We start from the raw sequence: 19,957 nt of genomic DNA on the forward strand, positions 1-19,957 counted from the left end.
ATGGGGTATCATATATTCAAAAGGTGGCCAATATAAACTGACGCCTCGGCAGGAAGCCGCCAATCAATCACGCAAGCAAACAGGGTAGAGAGCGCCGACTAGTAACAGTCAGGTCGTGGTGAGAATAGGGAAGTCAAGGAGACAGACAAGAGAGTGAATGCTGCTGGGTCTGAGTGTATACAAAAAAAAGTAGTATATGTCATAGTGGGATGAGTCGTGTAACCGGGCATGCGAATGAATAGATACGAGTTGCCAAGGGGGAATGGTAAATATCATTCCGCCAGGGTCTCTCTTAGTAGACACTCATCGATCTGTTCAGCATGTACCGTTGCAGGAGCTCGCTGCGATGGTCGGAACCCCATTATCGGACCTTTTTGGTTCACTCCCGGATACCGAAACCGCAGACTCGGGCTCGACTCGGCTTTGTGGTTGTACTTCTTTCCAGCTGAATAAGATGGAGTAGATGATTCTGACTGGACTAAAGATGCAGAAGGCGTTGGTTCTTCCTCCACGGCAGGCTGTAGGTCTCCATGCGACACGACGGGGGCTGTACCCCAGCGGCCTCGGACCCAGCCACCGACACGACGACTGAGGGATATTTTCCGAGTTGGCGTGGCGGTGGAGTTAGAACGGTCACCGACTGTGGATGCAGACGGTGTATCGGAAATCTGGCCCCCACTGGCAGCAACCGAAGCCAGCAGAGCCTCGGGGGATTGATCAGAGACCCGGAACGGCTCTCGTCCAGCCATAACAGTGGTCGTTGAGGTCACTGGGGTAGTGGAGAAGCGCTCGGCCCCATACGACATGATACGGCGTGTCATATGGATAGGCAAGGCCGTCGATGTCATGTCACTCAGGCGCGATGGACGACGGCTAGGGGTGTGGATGTCCATGCCAGCCACCGAGAATAGACTTTCGTGTGATGTGCCTCTGCGCAGAGGTCGATATGGTGTAGGAATAGCTTCATCAAGCGGTGCGGGTGAACAGGCTCTCTCAGATACAGCATATTGCACCGATGAATCCTCCCTTTCCTCCGGTATGACGGATTCGAGAGGGGCTCTCTCCACAGGCCCCACACTGTAATCATCGAAAAGATCATCCTCCAAACGACCGTCACCAGCCTCATCAAGTCCCTCTGGCCCATCGAGTTGCCGGCAGCTAGAACCGAACAGGCCGTGCTTGGCGGCGGCGCCTCTCATAGGCGGCACGAGGACAGTACTTTCGGGACTAGTGGCTTGAGATGAATCGAACCCACGTTCCACCCGATCAAAAATGTATGACGATCGATATGCTGACTGTGGCGAACTGGCCATTGAATCCACTGTTGGCGACTGCAGGGACCAGCGATGTGACGACGTTGGAGGAATCGAAACTGAGGTTTGAGACAAAATAGTAGATGTTGAAGATGTTGAAGACTGAGAACGGTGCATGGATTTGCGGGCCAGCTGTGTGCCTGAGGCTGAGTGTAAAATCGAGGGATTGCCCAAAGACCGCCTCTTCTTCGAGCGCCGGAAAAGCATGGCCTTGTCTTTCTTGGAGCTAGCCGACACAGGCGGCGTATGATAATGATGATGGACATGAAACTCCTGCGATACCCGGCGCGGTTCTCTCTCCTCCAGTTCCTGACCCAGAGTCGTTGCTGGCTGGGATCCTTGCCTATCCTCCCCGGCTTTTGGCACCAGAGGCTGATGTGACAAGATCTGTTCCCGCAGATTTTGCACCTCCTGGTTTGAACTCTCGAGCATCTCGCGTAATTCCACAATCCCCATTTGCAGATTGGCGTTGTCTTGCAATATGTCCCGGACGAAGCGCGAAACTACTGTTCCGCCTTGGTTCCAACCCAATTCCTGAGCCGCCGCAGCGCCCTTGAGTCGCCCAGCGGCACCATCAAGCTCCCGCTCCACGGCCCTTCTGCGCTCCATACGCTGAATCAGGTCGGCGTGGCGGTCACGTTCCTCTCGGGCTTCTTTCTCGATCCGATCGACCTGGTCATGCAGGTCGCGCAGGGTACATTCAGCGGTTTTCCAGCGTTGAACCGCCGACTTGGAGTCCTCATGGGCCGAAAGTAGACTTTCTTGCAGTTTATACTGTTCTGCCTCCATTTGGGCTAGTTGGGCTTCGAGGTCGGCTGCGCGCGCGGCCGAGGCTGTCAACTTCCGAACCTCCGCCTCAGCAGTCTCTAGGCTGACAGTGAGAGATTTGGCATGGGAATCTGAATCAGCGACAGCCTGATTCAGGCCATCCAATTGCTCCAATAACCCACGGTTCTCCTCGATGATACGCGCGTTTTCTGCCTGGGCCTGGCGCTTTTCGCGTTCGAGGCTTTCGATACTCGCCAGTAACCGATGGCGGTCCTCCTCCGCCTCGGCCATGTAAGACTCATGGCGATGAAGTAAAGCCTGCAGAGCAAAGGTCAGCGATGACGAGTTCATGTCGGTCACTGCCAAGGCAGCGTTCTCATGGGAAACAGCCATGACGGACTAGAACACAGCGGGAAAGAATAGGAGACCCAATACTTGCAGTCGCCATGGACAGTGAAGGTGATGGCTCTGTCTCTTTTTCCATATTTTCTTTTCTTTTTTTTTTTTTTTTCCCCGAGTGGCTTCTAAATTTCCTCACTGGGGGGTGGGAGAGGTGACGGAAAGAGTAATTCCAAATTCCAGAACACAAGCAAACAATGTAAACAATAGATAACAAAAAAAAAATTAGATATGGATCAAATATGTACGGATGTATGGGGAAGGAGAAGTCTACAGAGAGCCCAAGCCCACCAAGCCCCTTCAAGCTATGGCGATGACGCCTTTAGACGTATGGATCTTCGCGGGACAAAAGGGCAAGACAACAAAAAAACAAAGGGAAGGAAGAAAAAGAACCGTACCTGACCCAATCTCGCCGCAGTCTCGAGATCCTTCTCCAGCCCCTCAAGAGCCATATTATTATGGTGAAGGAATGCACAATCCTCCCGACCACAGCAACAGCGGAGGGTCGTTGGCGTAGTCGAGTGGGTAGGAATGTATGGAACCTGACTAGCAGGGTCCGTACTATGCAAATGGGATTCCATGGCTGGGATCAGAATGTGACCTTTCCCAAGAGTGAGAATGTGCTGGCACCCCTTGACGGAGCGATGGGCTGAAAGTGGAGGCGCCAGATCATCGAGCTGAAGTGATGAGGTGGAGCTGGAGCCAAGGGTAAAGAGAGAGAGAGGAGGGAAATCACCACGTCTCTACTCTACCTAGTGTCTGCAGACAGCTCCTACCCATCTGACTGACAAGGAAGAGAAGAGACGAGTCTACTGCTAGTGACTTAGAGTAGTAAAGTAACTAATAAAAGTAAAGAGGGAAAGGAAGTGATGGCATTCTGACTAAGAGTATAGTACGCGTTCTGATTGGTTGGAGCTCCACTGTATGGTCACTCGCTGTATTTTACGGTCAGTTTGCTGGGATTCTGCCGTGACAATGGCGTGTCCTGCGAATCATCTTACCATACCGTGACTTCCTGAGGATGACGTTTATGTAGCATCAAGGATAATGTTTATATTATTTAAGGATCTTAAAAAAAAAAGAAAGAAAGATGATAATTAGAAAATACTCCTCACTACATCAATTAGATTCAAGGATCGTCACCTCCACGCTCAGGAGAAGTATGTACAGATTCATTCCCCTCCATTGCTGCACAGATTGATTGGACGCTGGTCGCATCCATCCATCCCACTTCCTTGTATACAGAGAGTATATATTTACTGTAGAGACCGAAGCCTGAGATACATATGCACCTGCAAGCCTTTTCGTCACACTCTCGAGCCCCTCCGCAGAAAGCCGAATATTCATGCCATTGGAGATATATTACTGGTTCATGGCCACTGTACCGGTAACCTATATGAGAGAATTCATACGACAACAGGAGAGTCCTGGACCAGAGAGGCAAAAGGAACAAATGCAAGAAAAAGGAGTGGCGTCACGTTAATCAGTCTTCAGCTGCTAGGCCCACACAATAAAATAAACAAATCAACCCTCGACATGCTTGTGAGGAAGTCAAAGCAGAAAGTCATTTCGCACATTAATAAACGCCCCAGCGCCGCCTTCTTCGCTAATCTCCGTGACCAACACTTCGGTTTGTTGGTAAAGACGCTCTAGGGCAGCGGATGACGATTTGCCCAATGACACTATCTTCTTTGTTAATCTTCAGGGACAAACGAAACTGTGGAGTGTTCCTTACCTAAGATGGCCGAGTTTAATTCCTCCGCGACCGCAATGCGTCCGGCAGGGTCGAGGTAATGCCCATGCACTGATCGTTTCGGGTCCGGGTAAGCTACCAAGGAGAAGATGTCATCCAGCATCTTCTTGTCTCCTCCACGCTCCTCATTCGGGTAGTCCAGGTATAGCTGTTGCCCATATTGAACCGCTTCGGTCAGGAGTTCATGGAACTTGGCGGTGTTCTCCGAGTCCTCCATGTCCATCCCATCGGCCTCCCAGCCATCTCCATCGTGGGCCTGCTCATCCAGCTCCATCTCTTGGTCGAAAACCGCACTGCTGTCAGACAGCCCATTGGAGGCCCTGCTTTTCTTCAATGCTTCAAACGACAATTCATTACAGTGTCGCATCATCTCTAGGAATTTCCGGCATCGTAGCTTGAAATGGATATGGGGGAAATCGTGTAAAACATTTGCATAATAGGCATTAGTATACTTCAGTGCCTTGTCGATATCGCCTTCTAGTATGGCCGCTCGGATCTCTACCATACAATTAGTTCAAGTTCACAGGTAGTTGGGGTTGGATAGGTCATACTCTGCCGATTCACTGCTTCTACGTCTTCCTCTACTTCGTATTTCTTAAGGGGCTCTTGCCGACTATTCTCTAGAGCTGCAGTCTCTGTCGCGACCTCTCCGGCAAATGCTCGGGCTGTCTCTACATAACCATCGTGAGCCAGAAACTGTGCAACCAGCTCTTGAAGTAGTGCAGGTTCATCAAGAGGTGGTTGTAAAGTCGCGGTACTGGTGGTGCGGATATCGGAATATATCGAATACCTCTCCTCCTGCAACCAGAAAGTTAGAGACCCTCCTCTCTTTGGGGAAGGCAAGTTCCGGGAACACACCTTGACCATGCCATCAATATCGAACATGAACGGCTGTTGGCCGAAGTTCACAGCTAAGTGCACTGGGGGTTGCTTCTTCATTCCCACAGACGGATAAACCTTTACATTTCGCAATTCCCGGAAGGCATTCCCTAGACCGCTGTTAACCCTATATAGCCTCTCATCGGCAGACATCCTAGCATACCCAGAAATACACCATTTTTGGTGAAGAAAGCGCATCCCGTCGCAAAGTTCACTCCGCAGCCCACGGTATCATTTACACCGAAAGTCGGGCCATACTGCCGCCCTTGTCCTTGGCTCTCACCGAAAAATGACTTGCCATCATCGCCATGATAAGCCCATGATTCCTGCTCCCACCCGGGGAGACGCTCTACCGACGCTTTCGTACTAGAGAACCCGATCCCGATCATGCTGATCGGAGAACATGTTAGTCTTTACCACGATAAAGGGCCGCCGATCATGTACATACCCTTCCTTAGGCTTCGAGTGAATCGTTATTTCGAAGTAGTAGATACCGCACTGGGGAGGCATTGGGTTATCCGCCCGCACGGCAGCGGCCTCATGATCGTGCTTATTCACGGGACCGGTGTACCGAACCTCCAACCCTCCATTTGTCAATTCGAGACCGGCGTATTTGTCTGTATCATTCCAACGAGTTGGGAGGGGCATGAGATGATCATCATCGCTGGGAGGTTCCCTTTCGATGATATCATACGTCATCCCGCGGTGGGAGGGTGCTATACGCGGCAGGCTGGCTTGGCTGGAAGATGTGGACAGAGGATTCGGCGTCGAGGACGAGCACACGGCATCCCGCTGGGATGTAAGCTTGGATCGTCGAGCGGCATCGAGACGAGAGATGTAGCGAGAGTTGCGGAGATAGGACGGGGTAAAGAACGAGGAGGCGGCATCGGAGAAGCCACCCGGACTCTGAAAGAACGGGTCGGAGCGAGGGAAGTTGGCATATTTTCGAGAATACGGAGGAAGGGAATCGCCGAGCGATGTCCTCCAGGAGGAGTTCATCTGCATGTCTGCATCCAAGGCGGCGGAGTGCCTCATAAGGCGGCCGTCGGGGTAGAAGAGTGGGGGGTAAGACGGGGTGGAGTTGGAGGAAGGGAGAAGTTGCGAGAGGGGGCTATTGGTCGTTGGTGGCGAGAGTGCAGTCCCGGACAGGACTGAGGCGTAGGACGAGCGACGAGGGATGGATGAGAAACTTGGGCCGGAGTATGATGTGGTTAGAGGAGCTCCTCGAGCTCCACCGGAAGGGGAAAAAGGTGCGTCGGTCATGGCGGGAATCTAACGGGGCGGGGGACTTAGTTCGCTGAGCAAGAGGATGCACACTCACGCGAGCTGCTCGGCTGGCTGTCAAGGCTTGTCAGGACAACACCATTTGCTGGATTTTTTTTCCCCTGTCGAGGTCCTCGAGATCTCTGGGACTTTTTTTTCTTTTTTGTTTTCTCTTTTTTTCCCTAGAGATCGCCGTGTTTCTCGAATACACGGGTTTCCATAAACGGAGAGTGGAGCAAGGATAGCACCAGTCCAAGACCACGCGATGTTTCGCTGCGGTCATGTATGTCCAGAAACTCTTAATCCCCCTTGAGAAGAATCCAGAAGGCGGAGGAAATCAGATCAATCCAGGGAATGGAATATCAAGTATGGACAATTTCCAAAGGAACCGGAAACGAGTTGCTGGCAAGACAAAACACGGCCTGTACAGCTGTGTGACGACGAAAGTAGAAAGACAATACCTACTCCTTCTACGGAGTAGTTTACTAGGTATAAGTTTGGTAGGTAGGACCCAAATGCTGTACGACGAAGGGAACGGCACGAAACAAAAAAGGGACAAAAAGACAACATTGAAGGAAGAGCAAGGACAAAGGAAGACCTCACCAACAGTCTGTGAACAATAAAAAGAATTAGGGGAAACCATGATGGCATGACAGGAATGTGGCTGCGGGGGGAAAAAAAGCACGGGGTCGCGGGCGCTTGGGGAAGGCAGAGATGAAACCGTCGTACGTATGTAAGTATCTATACAGCATCCCGGGTGCTCAGGAGGGAAGCGTCTGCAAAACCCCCTCTCAATAGACACGCTTACTTCGGAGAGGGGATTCCATTCCTTGCATTTGGTCCTAACCTAGGTATGGAACCCCCGTCCTCTAAGGGCGCAACGCCATCCACGGAAATCCAAGGCCGGTATACATATCTACATCCATCGCTCCCTAGGTAGTCCCCCTGGACTTCGTAAAAGCCCCTCTTGCCATAACTTCACCGTCCGGTCCTGGCAGAAGATGGATCCATCTCCCCTCGGGAAAGGCCCAGGTCATTATTGAGTCGTTACAGATGACCGTATGGTAGATACAAAACTCCGGTTGAGGGGGAAATAACTGGAGATAAAAAGTCATCTAAATACCGTCGAATTCAAGCCAAATTTCTCCGATGCAGAACCCAGATGTGACACCTCTGACCCACTCACTCAGTTTCTATAAATCTACCGCATGCTTTGTCCATGTCACAATGCATCAATACTTTTCTTCAGTCCCGGCATGGTTGACATATGTTGTGCAAAGAACCCAAATCCAAGCCCACAAACCCTAATGGTACTATACATAATGGTAAAGGGAAATTAAGTAAAAACACATCAAAACAGAATAAGATCAGGGGCAACAGGGGAAAAAATAATAAAAAATAAAAAATAAAGTACTCAGAACTCTCCCTCAGACAGACTGAGCAGTATTATTACCATCCTGCTGCCGCTGGCAAGGAAGAGCTCAACGAAGATCAAAGATGTAGATAAGAATTAATCAAAAGACAAGGACCCCAACGCCTGACCAGAAGTAAAAGCCCAGGTAAACGCTCCAGATCCTTTCCGGAAAGGTGAAAAAGAAAGGGGAAAAAGATACGGAAAAGTCAAAAGTAATGTACAGGAAGAATAACGAGCGCGAAACCACAACAGTATATGGTTTAAGCTGTCATCGCAATGGCAGGTGACGACGCTTCCGTGAGATTAGGAGGTACTGGAGTAAGGTCTCCGTCGCCCGAATTACTCTTCTCACTAGGAACTCCGCTGGCGCTTTGATTAGCTTTGCTGTCACTGTCCCCTGTCTCGAGCACACCTTCCTTAATCTCGCCATTTAATTCGGACGGCTGAGGTCGAGGAGTTCGCCAGCTCGCCAGCTGCCAATTCACGCCGGTGAAACTCTTCAGTTGGAGGGGCTTTCGCTCCCATTTACGGCAGGGGGCCCCCGAACGATCTAGAGCACGAAGACCGGCATTGATAGCACCGGTGTTCGCCTTCGGACCCAGCCTGTGACTGGCCGCTAGTTTGACATGGTCGACCGTTCCGTCATCACTAAGACTAACATTAGTGGGTGAACATTGGCAAATAAAGGAGCAAAAGGAAATCCACATACAGCCTAGGCTTCTTCTTCGGACCTGGTTTTCCTCTCGGCTTGGGATACGCCTCGCTCGTCTGGTTGAGACCTCTCTTACTTCCAGGCTTAGGACCAGGCATTCCTTTACGGCGAGGAGTGTCGGCTGCTGAAGTACCGGGTGCCGGGGTAGAAGCAGCGTCAGATACATTGTCCGCAGAAGATGGAGGAATCTGAGCTTCGGCGAACGACGAAGCCGGGGACGACTCCTTTTCCTTGATTGGGGACTCGGAAACGGGGCCGTGGTTTTTTACAGTGCTATTTCTCTTCTTTTTCTTATCCTTGGCTTCGGGGGGAGGGGGGGCGAACTGGCTCAGCAGGTCGGATGATAGCTTGAGGACCAGTATGCTCTTGGAGGCCCCCGATCGACTAGAGCGACCGTTGGTGGTCGAAGACGTTGTGGAGCTAGAAACAGGCATGGAGGTGATCGTGAGGTGGCGTGCAACGGGGTTTGGTATTGTTTTGTGAGGTTTGGATTGATCAGAGGAATGACAATTCCTCTGCCACAGTACTCAAGACTGCCAATGGGCGCTGCCAAGCGCAAAGGGGCAATATGATTTTTTTTGGAGGGTTGGATGGTGGTTTCGAAAACCTGACAGTCAAGATGTACGGCTAGGGTAAGATGGTTGCGTGGGTTCCCGGCGTGCAAGAGTGGGCGGCGAGACTTGGTCAGGGCGAGACAAAAGTTTGGCAGAGCTGATGGAGACAGGAGAACCAAGGCAGTGGTGACATAGTCCGGGATAGAGTAGAGGCTGAAGAAGGAGGAGGTGGTGGTGGTGATGATGAGGCAGAATGGGAGAGGAAAAGAAGGAGGGAGAAAGAGGAGGAGGGGGAAAGGAAAGGATAAAAAGGGACGGGGGGATGGAAGAAAGGGATGGGGATGTCGAGGCGTGTGGTTTCATTATTGTTGGTGTGTGTTCATCTCGTCTACTAAGAAGGGAACAGCCAGACTTTGTTCGGTGCGGTCAGTCCAGTCCAGGAGAGAAGCCCGATGAAGGCCAGGTAAGGAACGCCCGTACGCGTCCCGTACCGTTTCATTACGCGTGCCACCCGGTCGCGCGAATGGAACTCTAGTTGACCGGACGTCATCGGAGGATCAGGCGGTACGGTATGCGTATTTTGGTGTGCCTGTACCTCCCCTACAGCTGCAAAATACGGTGATGGAGCTTTCATTCATTCGGCCTGTACGCCTGTACGCCTGTCCTGGCAATTTTCCTTAGTCAGCATCTATAGTTCTCTCTCCTTATCCATGATACTCTACTACGTACGACTTCATTCAGTTAGGAAGATTCACGTCGGTTCTCTACAAGCATTTGATCGAATGACGATGATGGATCGTCAGTCCCGCATCAACCTGGTTAGACTTTTTGCACGAACTTCGCAGCCTTTCCACCGCTTCCGTCGGCCGGATTTTATTCGTAAGCCTGGCGATTCATGAAAATTAATTACGGGGGATCCATTCCATTCCATTCTTTCCATGATCCAATTCATTCATCATCTGAATTCGGATCCCCGTATTGACTCTTACAGCTTGAACGATTAATCAGTCTCCCACGAACTTCCTCCACCACATCTCCTGCCTCGCCTAACCTGACATGACCTGACTGCCAGATTTTCTGACCACGATCATTCGAACAGCACCTACCTATCATGTGGATAATCCATCCATCCGACTGATTGGGTTGCGGAATCGGCCCCTTATGTGCCCTGCTATGGATGCCTGCTTCTATCGCAGAACTAGTACAATATCCACCAAGGAATCAAGGACCAAGAAATCAGCGGATTGTCTCGCCACATTCGGACCGCAGTCCATTCTGACGCTTGGGACCCGAGGAAAGGAAGAAGCCACGGCGTCCCAAAAAAAAAAAAAAAAAATGAAAAAGAGAGAAAATTATCATTGACCCGTTTTATTATCCACTGCCTCGGGAACCATCGTCTCAACCCTTTGAACTGTAACTAACCAATGTCAATAGCCGTTAGATCAAGTGGGTATACGGAGTACAGAGTGACCCGGATTCGCAGACAAAACAGTTAACACCAGGGAAAAATAAAAAAGTAAAATATATAAAAGCACCTCTTTGCTTACGCCTTCCTTTCCTTTTAGTACCAATATATGCAGGTCAGATTGGCTATGCTGATCTAAAACAAGTTACAAAAGTTGTAGGCAACGGCACCACGAGGGATGGATTTAGTCTAATCGGCTTTCTTCTCCTGTGTCTTTCGCGCAACTACCTCGCCTACGGCCTGTTGCACCCCAGGACTGGCCCGCACACTGCTCAACACCAACCCCTCCGTCATCCCCTTGCGTAGCGTAGCGACACCCTCTCGATCCCCTTGGAATGGCGCAAATCCCAACTGCAGGAGCCGGGTCGCTTCGCCGTCCGTCGCCCGAGCAAGTTGGTGTAACCGCGCCAGATGTTGCATCGTCTGTGGAGACAGACGCTCGCCGGGCGCTGAGGAGGGCTTTTGGCTCACTGTGGGCGGCGTCACCTGCGAGATGAATATATGCAACGTGACCGACGCACGCTGCGCAAGCGTCAAGATCTGAAATGGCAAGAGGTAGAAACCCGGGTTCTCAGCGGAGACTCCCAGCAGATCTCGCAGACCAGGAGGGATATAGGATGCAGGAATCAATAATGCCCCTGGGTGGGTGATCAATGCCAGTTCAAGCACTATGAGGGCTGCAAATGTAAAAAAGCGCCACTAAGCCGAAGATATTCCATTAGGGAGACAGATCGGAAGGAGGAACAGGAGAGTAGAATAGCTTACATAGCGACCCCAACTGGACCACCAAGTGAAATTCAAGAACATAATTGTCAAAAATCCTCCCACATACGTGGGCAGGGACCGTTGCAAGCCCGCAAACAGAAAGTCTTGCATAGTTTTCCGATCACCCCAGCCAAGGATATCCGGTCCAAACCGATCGTACGCAAATCGCTTCGCAGGGTCCAGCAACGTGTCCTGCGCCAACTTCAAATATACAAAATAATTGTCGGAATGAACACCATCCCCATGGGTGAGTTTGTCCGGATGATGCTGCGCCGCGAGCCGCCGGAATCGAGACTTGATGACTCTTTCATCAGCCACTGGAGAGACACCGAGGGCCTTGTAGAAGTCGCCTGCAACTTGAATTCGATGGAAGGCCTCATAGAGCGTGTAGAGGAGATAGCCCGTCACAACCATGACAAAGATACGGCGACGATGCCGGGCGTAACGCGGGGAGGGAGGCTGAGGGCGCGGATCCCCCGCGCGAATGGTAATTCCATAGTAAACGCTCTGGACGAAAGATGTCACATACTGCAACAGCCACGGCGTCAGCTGTTTGGCACTAACAACACCCTGAACGAGGTAGCGCCGCAAAGAGAAATCTGGAGAAGGTTTGAATCCCGGGATTCACGCTACTTACGTTGGGAAGGACCGCCCATCCAACAAATGACAGAATCGATGACATGGCAGCACTGCAGACCAAATGCCCATCGAACCACACCAGCAACTAACCCCCTCGAATTAAATATACAAGCTGACTCGATGAGATAGCGCAGTGTTTATGAGCACCGCAATCCAATGATTGGCAAAGTGGTCCTGCTGGCCTGAACCTGCACCGCCTCCCTTACCGCCTTCCAATCTCTCCAGCCCAGCAAAAAAAAAAAAAAAGATTCTCGCGATCCCGAAAATCCATTGCAATCCGAGATTCTCACCCAGACCAACCAGCTCTCCGGGGCGCTTCTATTGCGCCACAATCACCATGGCAATTGATGCAATGGATATTGACTCGAATCCAACACCCAATACCATGCGAGAGCCGGAAAAGGAACGCAAGCGTAAACACAAACACAAAGATAGTTCCTCATCACCATCGAAGAAGCGCAAGCATGAGTCCAATCTTATTGTGGACGAAACCAGTACAAGTGATAAGAAAAGCAAGAAGTCCAAGAGCAAACTGAAAACCAAACGAAGTGCATTGGACGCCGTTGCATCTTCGACTCCTGACTCACCTTATACCCTGACGACAGCGACGCTGTATCTTCCACTGTCGCCTATTTCCATCTCCCCGACCCATGCGCTGGCGTCTCTTCTAGCGGAGCATCTCTCGCCCCTTATCCTCACCTACTACCCTCCTCTGCAAGGAGTTGTCTTGGCCTACTCCAATGCGTCAATATCTAGCACTCCACCCTCCGCGTCATCCGTCTCCGTTCCCAACGACCCCAATCCCCAGCCTCTTACCCTCGCAAGGACTGCAGGCGAATATGGTGTCCTGTATGTTTACCTCACCGCCACATTTCTGGTCTTCCGCCCCCAGCGCGGGCAGATCCTCGAAGGATGGGTGAACGTGCAATCCGAAGGGTTCCTGGGCGCTGTCGTACTTAACCTTTTCTCCGTCGGCATTGAACGCAAACGACTCCCATCGGATTGGAAATGGGTCCCTCCAGGTGAAGAAGATGATAGCGACGGAAGCAAGCAGAAGGTATCGGAGGACGACGATTCCGAACCAACTACTGCTTTCGATCCCGAGAAGGAGCACTTCAAACCCGTCTCGTTGGCTTCCGATGCCAATCCCCTCTCGGATACTCTCAACGCAGACCCCAGCTCCGCCGAAGATGACGAATCCACCTCAGAAGGATACTTTCGATCTGCATCCGGCCACCGGGTGCGCGGCACTGTGCGGTTCCGGGTCATCGACATCGACCTGATCCCGGGCTCCGAACGGGATCGCGGCTTCATGAGCATCGAGGGCACGATGCTGTCACCCAAGGAGGAAGCCAAGGTCATTGAAGATGAACGCAGCGGGGTTCTGACCACGTTCACGACCCCGCGACGAGCCTCCAGCAAGCCTCAGTGGGAATCCAAGAGTTCTATGTCCGGCGCACTGGCAGAACCGGAACCAGAACAGGAGACACCAGTCAAAGTAAAGGAGAAGAAGGCCAAATCCTCCAAATCGAAGAAGAAGGACAAGGAAAAGAAGTAATCCTGAACACAGTTCGTTTGAGTCCTGGATTTTACTCTCTACATTTCTATAGTCGATATACTTCCCTGTTATATATTCCATCCTTTATGTATGGCGTTATGAGGAGAAATCAATATTTTTCCTTTAATGTTCACCTGGATTTGACTTTTCTTTCTTTTATTGAGCCATTGTTCTGGTTCCCTTTGGAAGTTACTTAGAAAGACCCTTCACAGTAAGCGATTGTGTGTGGACCCAGATCCAGACAAGTATGTACATGTATATGTTTTCTCTTGATGTACAGGTGTTCAAATGGATCCATTCCTAGATGTCCTAGCATAATATAACCGGAAAACATCGGTACAAATTGTCCCCAACTTAGTACATTGCATGACATATTGTTTATTTATACCTTGACCGACACTGGCACACCCACCGTCGGGATATCCACTCCATTTTCAATCTGAGACTTGGTCGGCATATTCCCTCTACGCATCAACTCGGCGCTCTTCACCATGATGGGATCCATCCCCATCGTGGCCACCGCCACCACCGTATCGCCTTTACAATAATACGCGGCGAATTTGGCATTCTCAGGCTGACCCTGGAGCACTAACCCGTCCCAGCCGTTGGGCGTGTTACCGCAATACCGCAGCTGAGCGCCCACCGCCGACCAGAAGATGGGAATAAAGGCTTTCGGTCTGAGAGACTGCAGGGACGGCGAGGTCAGACTGTGAACGATGGCACGGGCGGCCCCACGACCGGCATTCTGGGCGACGTTCCAGTGCTCGATTCTTGTGTAGTTGCCCTTCTCAGGGTCCGTTCCGGGACCATGGTATGGATATGTTGCAATGTCGCCGATGGCGAAGACGTCGTTGTTCAGACCGGGAACCGCAAAGTGCTCGTCCGTTTTGATGGACCCGTCTGCCTCGAGTCGGATGGCCGAGTTCCCCTGGAGGAAATCAGTGGCAGGGCGTACTCCCACGCCGAGGACAACCAGATGAGCCGGGAGCAAGGTGCCGTCGCTCAGATGGACGACGCCGACTTTACTGAGATCGGTAGCGGAGGGAGTCGCTTTGACGACGCCCGCTTGCAGCTTGAATTTGACTCCGGATTTTTCAAGGTTGTTTTGGAAGATTCGGCCGACTTTCTCGCCCACAACTCGCTCCATAGGGGCCATTTCTTGACCGACAATAGTGACGTCGTTATCTTTGGAAAGGGCATTGCCCACTTCCATGCCGATGAACGAACTGCCAATGACGACAATCTTCTTGTTCTTTTCACCTATGGCCTTGAGGATGGACTGGACATCGGTCACATCACGGAGTTGGAAGATGTTTCCGAGTTCCTTGAACCCTTCTAGTGGGAGACCGCGCGGCACACCTCCGGTAGCAAGAACCAACTTGGTATAGGGGTAGGTGTTGCCGGATTTCGTGGCGACCGTCTTCTTGGTGAAGTCGACGGAGGTCACCTCGTCTGAGACGGTGTCGATGGAGGCGTTTTGGTACCATTCGCGAGGGCGCCACTGGATCTTCTCGGGGTCGGGGATCAGGGCCTTGGACAGCTTCGGTCGATCAATAATCAAGTTGGGTTCACGAGAGATGACGGTGATGGAGCCCTTGTATTTTATTTCCCGCATCGTCTGGATCACTCCCATGGTTCCACTTCCACTGTTCGAGATGTTAGTCCATTTGTCACTGAGAGGAAGGACAGGGCCACCACTATGGGCCTCAAATTCCTTACCCTCCAACGATGACAATTTTCTCGGGGACGGAGACACTGCATTTCACGACCGGGTCTCGCTGACCGGACTTGATCGCTGACTCCTCTCCCTTGACGTATACTGCGCCGTTCTTCTCCACTATCTCGAATTTATTTAGGGCATTCAGAGCCGGGGCATCTTCGACATCGCCCGTGGCAATATTAAAACAGGCTGTCCGGAGAAAGACCGTTAGTTTAAGAACCAGTTCTATGCAAGTGATAGGTAGCATATCATATCAACCCACCTCCATGCCATGGGCAGGCGATTCTGCCATCCGGGGCGACGACGCCCAGTTTCAAGGGTGCCCCGTAGTGGGTACACTTGGGACTCATGGCATGATACTGGCCGTTGGAGTACACCACCAAAATCTTGCCACCTTCGATTCCGTCGACCTCAGATTCAACCTTATCCATATCCTTGATGTCCGCAAGGGACGAGATATCTTTAAGTCGGTATTCCTGAGCCATCTTGGCCGGTGGGGTGGAGTGGGATGTACGATAGGATATAGAAGGGAAACCAACGCAGCTGCGGGGAGAGGATGATGGAAGTGATGTTGAAAGCAACTGAAACGTCAAGAGGGGATAAATATATCGACAGCGGGGGGTGCAGGAGGGTCGAGAGACTAGACGTCGAGGGGGCAAGCATGACGACGACAAGGACGACGACAAGCTCTGGCGGGGGCGAAGGAGGGGTAGGTACATCAAGAGAGTGGAGGAGATGCCAATGATGAAAACATCCCCTCGATGGCGTGGAATGCAAAAGGACAATTATTCAACATCCAATATTCAAGACAATTAATTAATCAATGGATGACGTCGATGCCCAGCCAATCAGGAATCCGATTTTGTCACAGAATAAATGTAATAAACTAAAGGCTTGAATACTGGGTGTGGAGGATATAATTACAAGATGTTATCATAAACAATGCTCGCAGTCTAGTTACACCTCACCTCATCCTAGATCTCCCTCGTCGCCTCGACATCGGCGGACTAATGCTAACCTCCTTCAGCGTCTGCACTCGTACCGATGACCGCCGTGTTTGTCGCCGATCCCCAGGTGCATTCCTCTGTCCTCGGGGAAGTCGATGGGACGTGATATATTCCTTGTCACTTCCTTCTGGCGAGACGAGCGGGCTGGACTGCGTCAGGTCAACAACCACGGCGGACATCTGGGAAGCTGGTGGAGCGCCCTCTTTCACCTCGGCCCTCTCTTCCAGAATGCTTTCGGGCAAAGTATTGATGAGTGAAGCCTCCTGAGATGCGGATGGTGGTGGCTTCTCTCTGGTTGGCGATTTGTGCGACGTTGGAGAGGAGGGAAACTCTGCCGCTGAGAGATAGTCCATCGTTGAATCAGCGTCTTTAGTACCGGTGCTCTTCGCGATTCTAGAACTCTGCCGACGGTGTTCTTCATGGGCGCGGTCAATCTCGTAGAATGGATTGGGAACGACCGAACATAGGGACGACCGAGAAGGGGGCCTGTCAGGGTCCTTGTCCTTAATTGATTCTTGACGGGAGGTCCCATCTCCTATATCTTTGCCCTGAAATAGCTTGGAGAGTAGGTTATTGAAGGAAACGGCGCCCTCAGGGCTGCTCATCATCTCTAAATCCCTATCCAACCCCGCCGATGCCTCATAACTCAGCCGGTTCGGAGGGGCGGTCGATTGCGATGTGGACGGAGGGTGAGCGCGAGGATCGGGGGTTCGATTGCCACTACCATGGTCATCATCATCCTCCTCTTCCTCCTCATTGCCTTTGGCGTTATGGTCGGCCCCCGAACTATCCCTACACGCCGAGACAGACTCCTCGTCGGAGGACTGGAATCCGTGAAACTCCGGCGATTTTACGCCGAAGCTGGAATCCTCGCCAGAGGCCTTTTCGGCGTCGACTGCGTCCTTTGTTAGTTGCTCGGGTTCCTTTTGAGTTAACTGCTGGCTATCCGGAGGTGCTATCTCAGCGTCTTGCGCATCCGGCTTGGGGCTCCGTTCAAGTGGCTCTGCCAGGGAGCTTGGTCGGTGAGCGTCTGCACGCCTACTATTCTGAGAAGTGAAAGGAAATCAATGTACTGACAAGCTGGCTTTCTCGGCCTCTCCGAGACCTGCGGCATCGGCAGCGCGGAGAAGCTTTGGATCAATCAGATCAGAAAATGACACCTCGCGAAAACCGTCGTCCTCTGCCTCCTCTTCCTCGAACCCGGGCATTTCGAACCCACTGTACTGAGGTTCTTCTTCACCCTCGTCAACGATTCGGGGCTGCCTCCGGTTGCGCTTCGCAAGTCGGATTCTGAGAATATTTCCGTCGAAAACGTCGTGGATCTCGGAAACACGGTAGCCAGACACCGCAGGCTGCCAGTTTGTGTCTTTAGACATCTCCAACTGTTTGAAGGCAATTATGGAGCCTTGTTTTAAGTCATTTTCCAATAGGGCACCTACAGAGCCCAAGTCGTTCGGGACGTGAGGGAGATCGTTCGCGTCACCGTCGAACCCATCTTGTTCACTCTTCTCAGCGCCTCCCACGTCGTGGTTTGGCTGTTCCGTATCATCGTAATTGAGCGGCAGATCACCCTCGTCGTTATAATTTCCATTGTCAAACTCCGCTTCGTCTTCCCCATCATAGATTGGCAGGCGCTGTCTCCTTTTCCTTTTCTTGCCCAGTCCTTTGCGCTGTCGGATGATATCAATGGCTTCCATGTCCCAACGCTGCTCGAACGGAAACGGCGGAGCGCTCAATTCGACATCATCAAAGATACATTCTGTGGCTCGGACGATTAACTTGTCCTGCCAGTTCTCTTCTGAATCACTCTTGTAGATTTCAACAGGCTCTTCCGCGGTTGTTTTCCGCGGAAGAAAATTATTGGCCTTCCCTGCCAGCCTTTTTCGGGTGGCTTCTTCGTCCTCCTTGGTCCGTGGGGTTCGCACGCCAAGGGATCCGAAAAGCAGTCGCCGGGTGCTTGCAACATCCAGCGTACGCCGCTTGATACCAGTGCCTGTTTGATTGGCGTTTTCTGTTGGCGTGGTTTGCTCTTGTTCGGGAAGTGCTGGGACGCTGTCATCGACATCACCCAGGGGAACGTTCTGCTTTTCAGTGACATCAATTCCCCCTGACTCAAGATCACGGAGAAGTTTTTGTCGCTTGGCTTCAAATTCCGCTTGTTCATCCTCTTTCGTACCTGTGGGGAAGTAATGCAAGCCTCCAAGCGTCTCTTCCAATTTTCGGAGTGCGGCAAAGTCGGCCTCAGCCGGTAAAGCGCCAAGTTCCTTTAATTTTGCCAGTCTCCGTCGCATCTTGTTGCGTTGATTGCTCTTCTTGGTTCTTAGTGAACCCTTCCCAGGTGGATTGGCCTTGGAGGAAGTATCAGAAGCCTCTTCTTCGGATTCTGACGTTGTTGAGTCTTCTGAATCTGAAGTGGACTGGTCAGTCTCTGATTCAGAGGACTCTTCCGAAGAAGACGAGCTATCCTCTTCCGAGCTTGTATCACTAGATTCGCTGGCGGACGAGCTGCTAGAACTTTCGCTTGCAATGGATCCCTTTTCCAAGGCTGGGGTCGGGGCAGTTTTGATCACAGGAGAATTTTGGGATGGTGGAACTGGTGGCTTCTCTTTTTGCCCCTGGAATCTAACCGACTTTGAATCTCTCCGTGAGAGGTCTACATCTGGATGCTTTCTGTCGATTGTCTGAGAGAGGGAGCTTCTTGGTGCGGTGTGCAGACTCGATCTGGTGCGCAATGGATAGCTTCCGTGTTCTGCTTGGGCGTCTTCTGTGCTCTCAATTGCGGACATCGCAGGGACTTCCATATCTTCTTTCAGGTCCTTCAATTCCTCCGTCAGGTCCCCAGCGTCGAAATCCGATATATCTGCATCGCTCTCGGAGACTTGATCATCTTCAGCATCATTAACATTATATCGAATGACCGTTCCTTCCCCAGTGTCTTCATTGGCTTGATGAAAATCCTCATAGTCATCTTGATATGCATCTTCGTACTCATCTTTGTCGTACGTGTCACCCTTGTTACTGTCATTTTCCAAGGCCGAGATTTCTTTCACAGAACGTATTCGAGCGGGCGGTGCCCACTCTGTGTCCTCATCTTCGTATCCCACTCCATTGCCCCAGCCTGTCAGGTTCGTACGCCTTTTCTTTCTCGGAGGTATTGTGATGGCAGGCCGTGAAGATGTAGGTCTTTTCAGAAAAGGTTTGCCAAACGGAATCCCATCTATTAGATGTCGGCCATCAGCAGAAATCTGGTGCCGACCAGAGAGGCGTCGAGCGCGCAAGTCGGAGATTTGGAGGGCTCGAATCCTAAGCACCAAGGCAGGGGGTTAGATGAGGCAATAGCAATCAATGGCCACAGCCACCTAAGGCACTCACAATACTTCATCTCCATCCCTAAGGAGACCCTCTACGTCCATGAAATGCAGGCACTCGGAGCCTTCCACCTCCACCACATAATCCTCGAGTCCCCATTGTCCACTGAATTCATTGTCAAATAAGGCCGGTTCGGTTTCCAGCGGGATAACCCCATTCACATCTTCCAGGAGCTGGGCGATGGTATACCCGCCATTGGCATACAGCGCATTGGGGGTGCGCGTGGACGCAATGGCGGAAGACGGTGCGGGAATAACGGCCGCAGATCTAGACGCATTCTGACCGAACAAAGAAGGCGGCGCGGTGGTCCAAAGAATGCGCGTCACCGGCAGCCCGTGACGCTGGATGACGAGGTGGAGACGCATAATGGAATGTTTGG

At 51.6% G+C, this 19,957-nt stretch overlaps 6 protein-coding genes across 6 annotated transcripts; 1 reads left to right on the plus strand and 5 right to left on the minus strand.

Moving 5' to 3' along the window:
- Nucleotides 1-272: 272 nt before the first annotated feature.
- ATNIH1004_006996 (uncharacterized protein) lies at nt 273-2,932 on the minus strand (the record flags this gene model as incomplete). The annotated part of the gene is made up of 2 exons (XM_033571623.1): nt 273-2,480; nt 2,879-2,932. 2 exons carry the CDS (start codon nt 2,930-2,932, stop codon nt 273-275), a joined length of 2,262 nt encoding a protein of 753 aa, XP_033424938.1.
- A 1,099-nt stretch (nt 2,933-4,031) lies between these two features.
- ATNIH1004_006997 (putative Ran-binding protein (RanBP10)) lies at nt 4,032-6,375 on the minus strand (the record flags this gene model as incomplete). Its single annotated transcript, XM_033571624.1, has 6 exons — nt 4,032-4,162; nt 4,216-4,731; nt 4,785-5,031; nt 5,092-5,222; nt 5,276-5,502; nt 5,561-6,375. 6 exons carry the CDS (start codon nt 6,373-6,375, stop codon nt 4,032-4,034), a joined length of 2,067 nt encoding a protein of 688 aa, XP_033424939.1.
- A 1,674-nt stretch (nt 6,376-8,049) lies between these two features.
- Nucleotides 8,050-8,935, minus strand: ATNIH1004_006998 (uncharacterized protein; the record flags this gene model as incomplete). The annotated part of the gene is made up of 2 exons (XM_033571625.1): nt 8,050-8,437; nt 8,499-8,935. 2 exons carry the CDS (start codon nt 8,933-8,935, stop codon nt 8,050-8,052), a joined length of 825 nt encoding a protein of 274 aa, XP_033424940.1.
- A 1,774-nt stretch (nt 8,936-10,709) lies between these two features.
- Nucleotides 10,710-11,967, minus strand: ATNIH1004_006999 (J domain-containing protein; the record flags this gene model as incomplete). Its single annotated transcript, XM_033571626.1, has 3 exons — nt 10,710-11,219; nt 11,286-11,855; nt 11,923-11,967. 3 exons carry the CDS (start codon nt 11,965-11,967, stop codon nt 10,710-10,712), a joined length of 1,125 nt encoding a protein of 374 aa, XP_033424941.1.
- A 294-nt stretch (nt 11,968-12,261) lies between these two features.
- Nucleotides 12,262-13,482, plus strand: ATNIH1004_007000 (DNA-directed RNA polymerase I subunit RPA43; the record flags this gene model as incomplete). Its single annotated transcript, XM_033571627.1, has 1 exon — nt 12,262-13,482. The coding sequence occupies one exon, from the start codon at nt 12,262-12,264 to the stop codon at nt 13,480-13,482; it is 1,221 nt and encodes a 406-aa protein (XP_033424942.1).
- A 382-nt stretch (nt 13,483-13,864) lies between these two features.
- ATNIH1004_007001 (uncharacterized protein) lies at nt 13,865-19,943 on the minus strand (the record flags this gene model as incomplete). The annotated part of the gene is made up of 6 exons (XM_033571628.1): nt 13,865-15,128; nt 15,202-15,391; nt 15,465-15,783; nt 16,221-17,223; nt 17,287-19,512; nt 19,582-19,943. The coding sequence occupies 6 exons, from the start codon at nt 19,941-19,943 to the stop codon at nt 13,865-13,867; spliced, it is 5,364 nt and encodes a 1,787-aa protein (XP_033424943.1).
- Nucleotides 19,944-19,957: the final 14 nt, after the last annotated feature.

Source organism: Aspergillus tanneri (assembly GCF_003426965.1).
Source record: "Aspergillus tanneri strain NIH1004 chromosome Unknown AapTan_7_pilon_pilon_pilon, whole genome shotgun sequence".
In the NCBI taxonomy this organism is placed as follows: Eukaryota; Fungi; Ascomycota; class Eurotiomycetes; order Eurotiales; family Aspergillaceae; genus Aspergillus; species Aspergillus tanneri.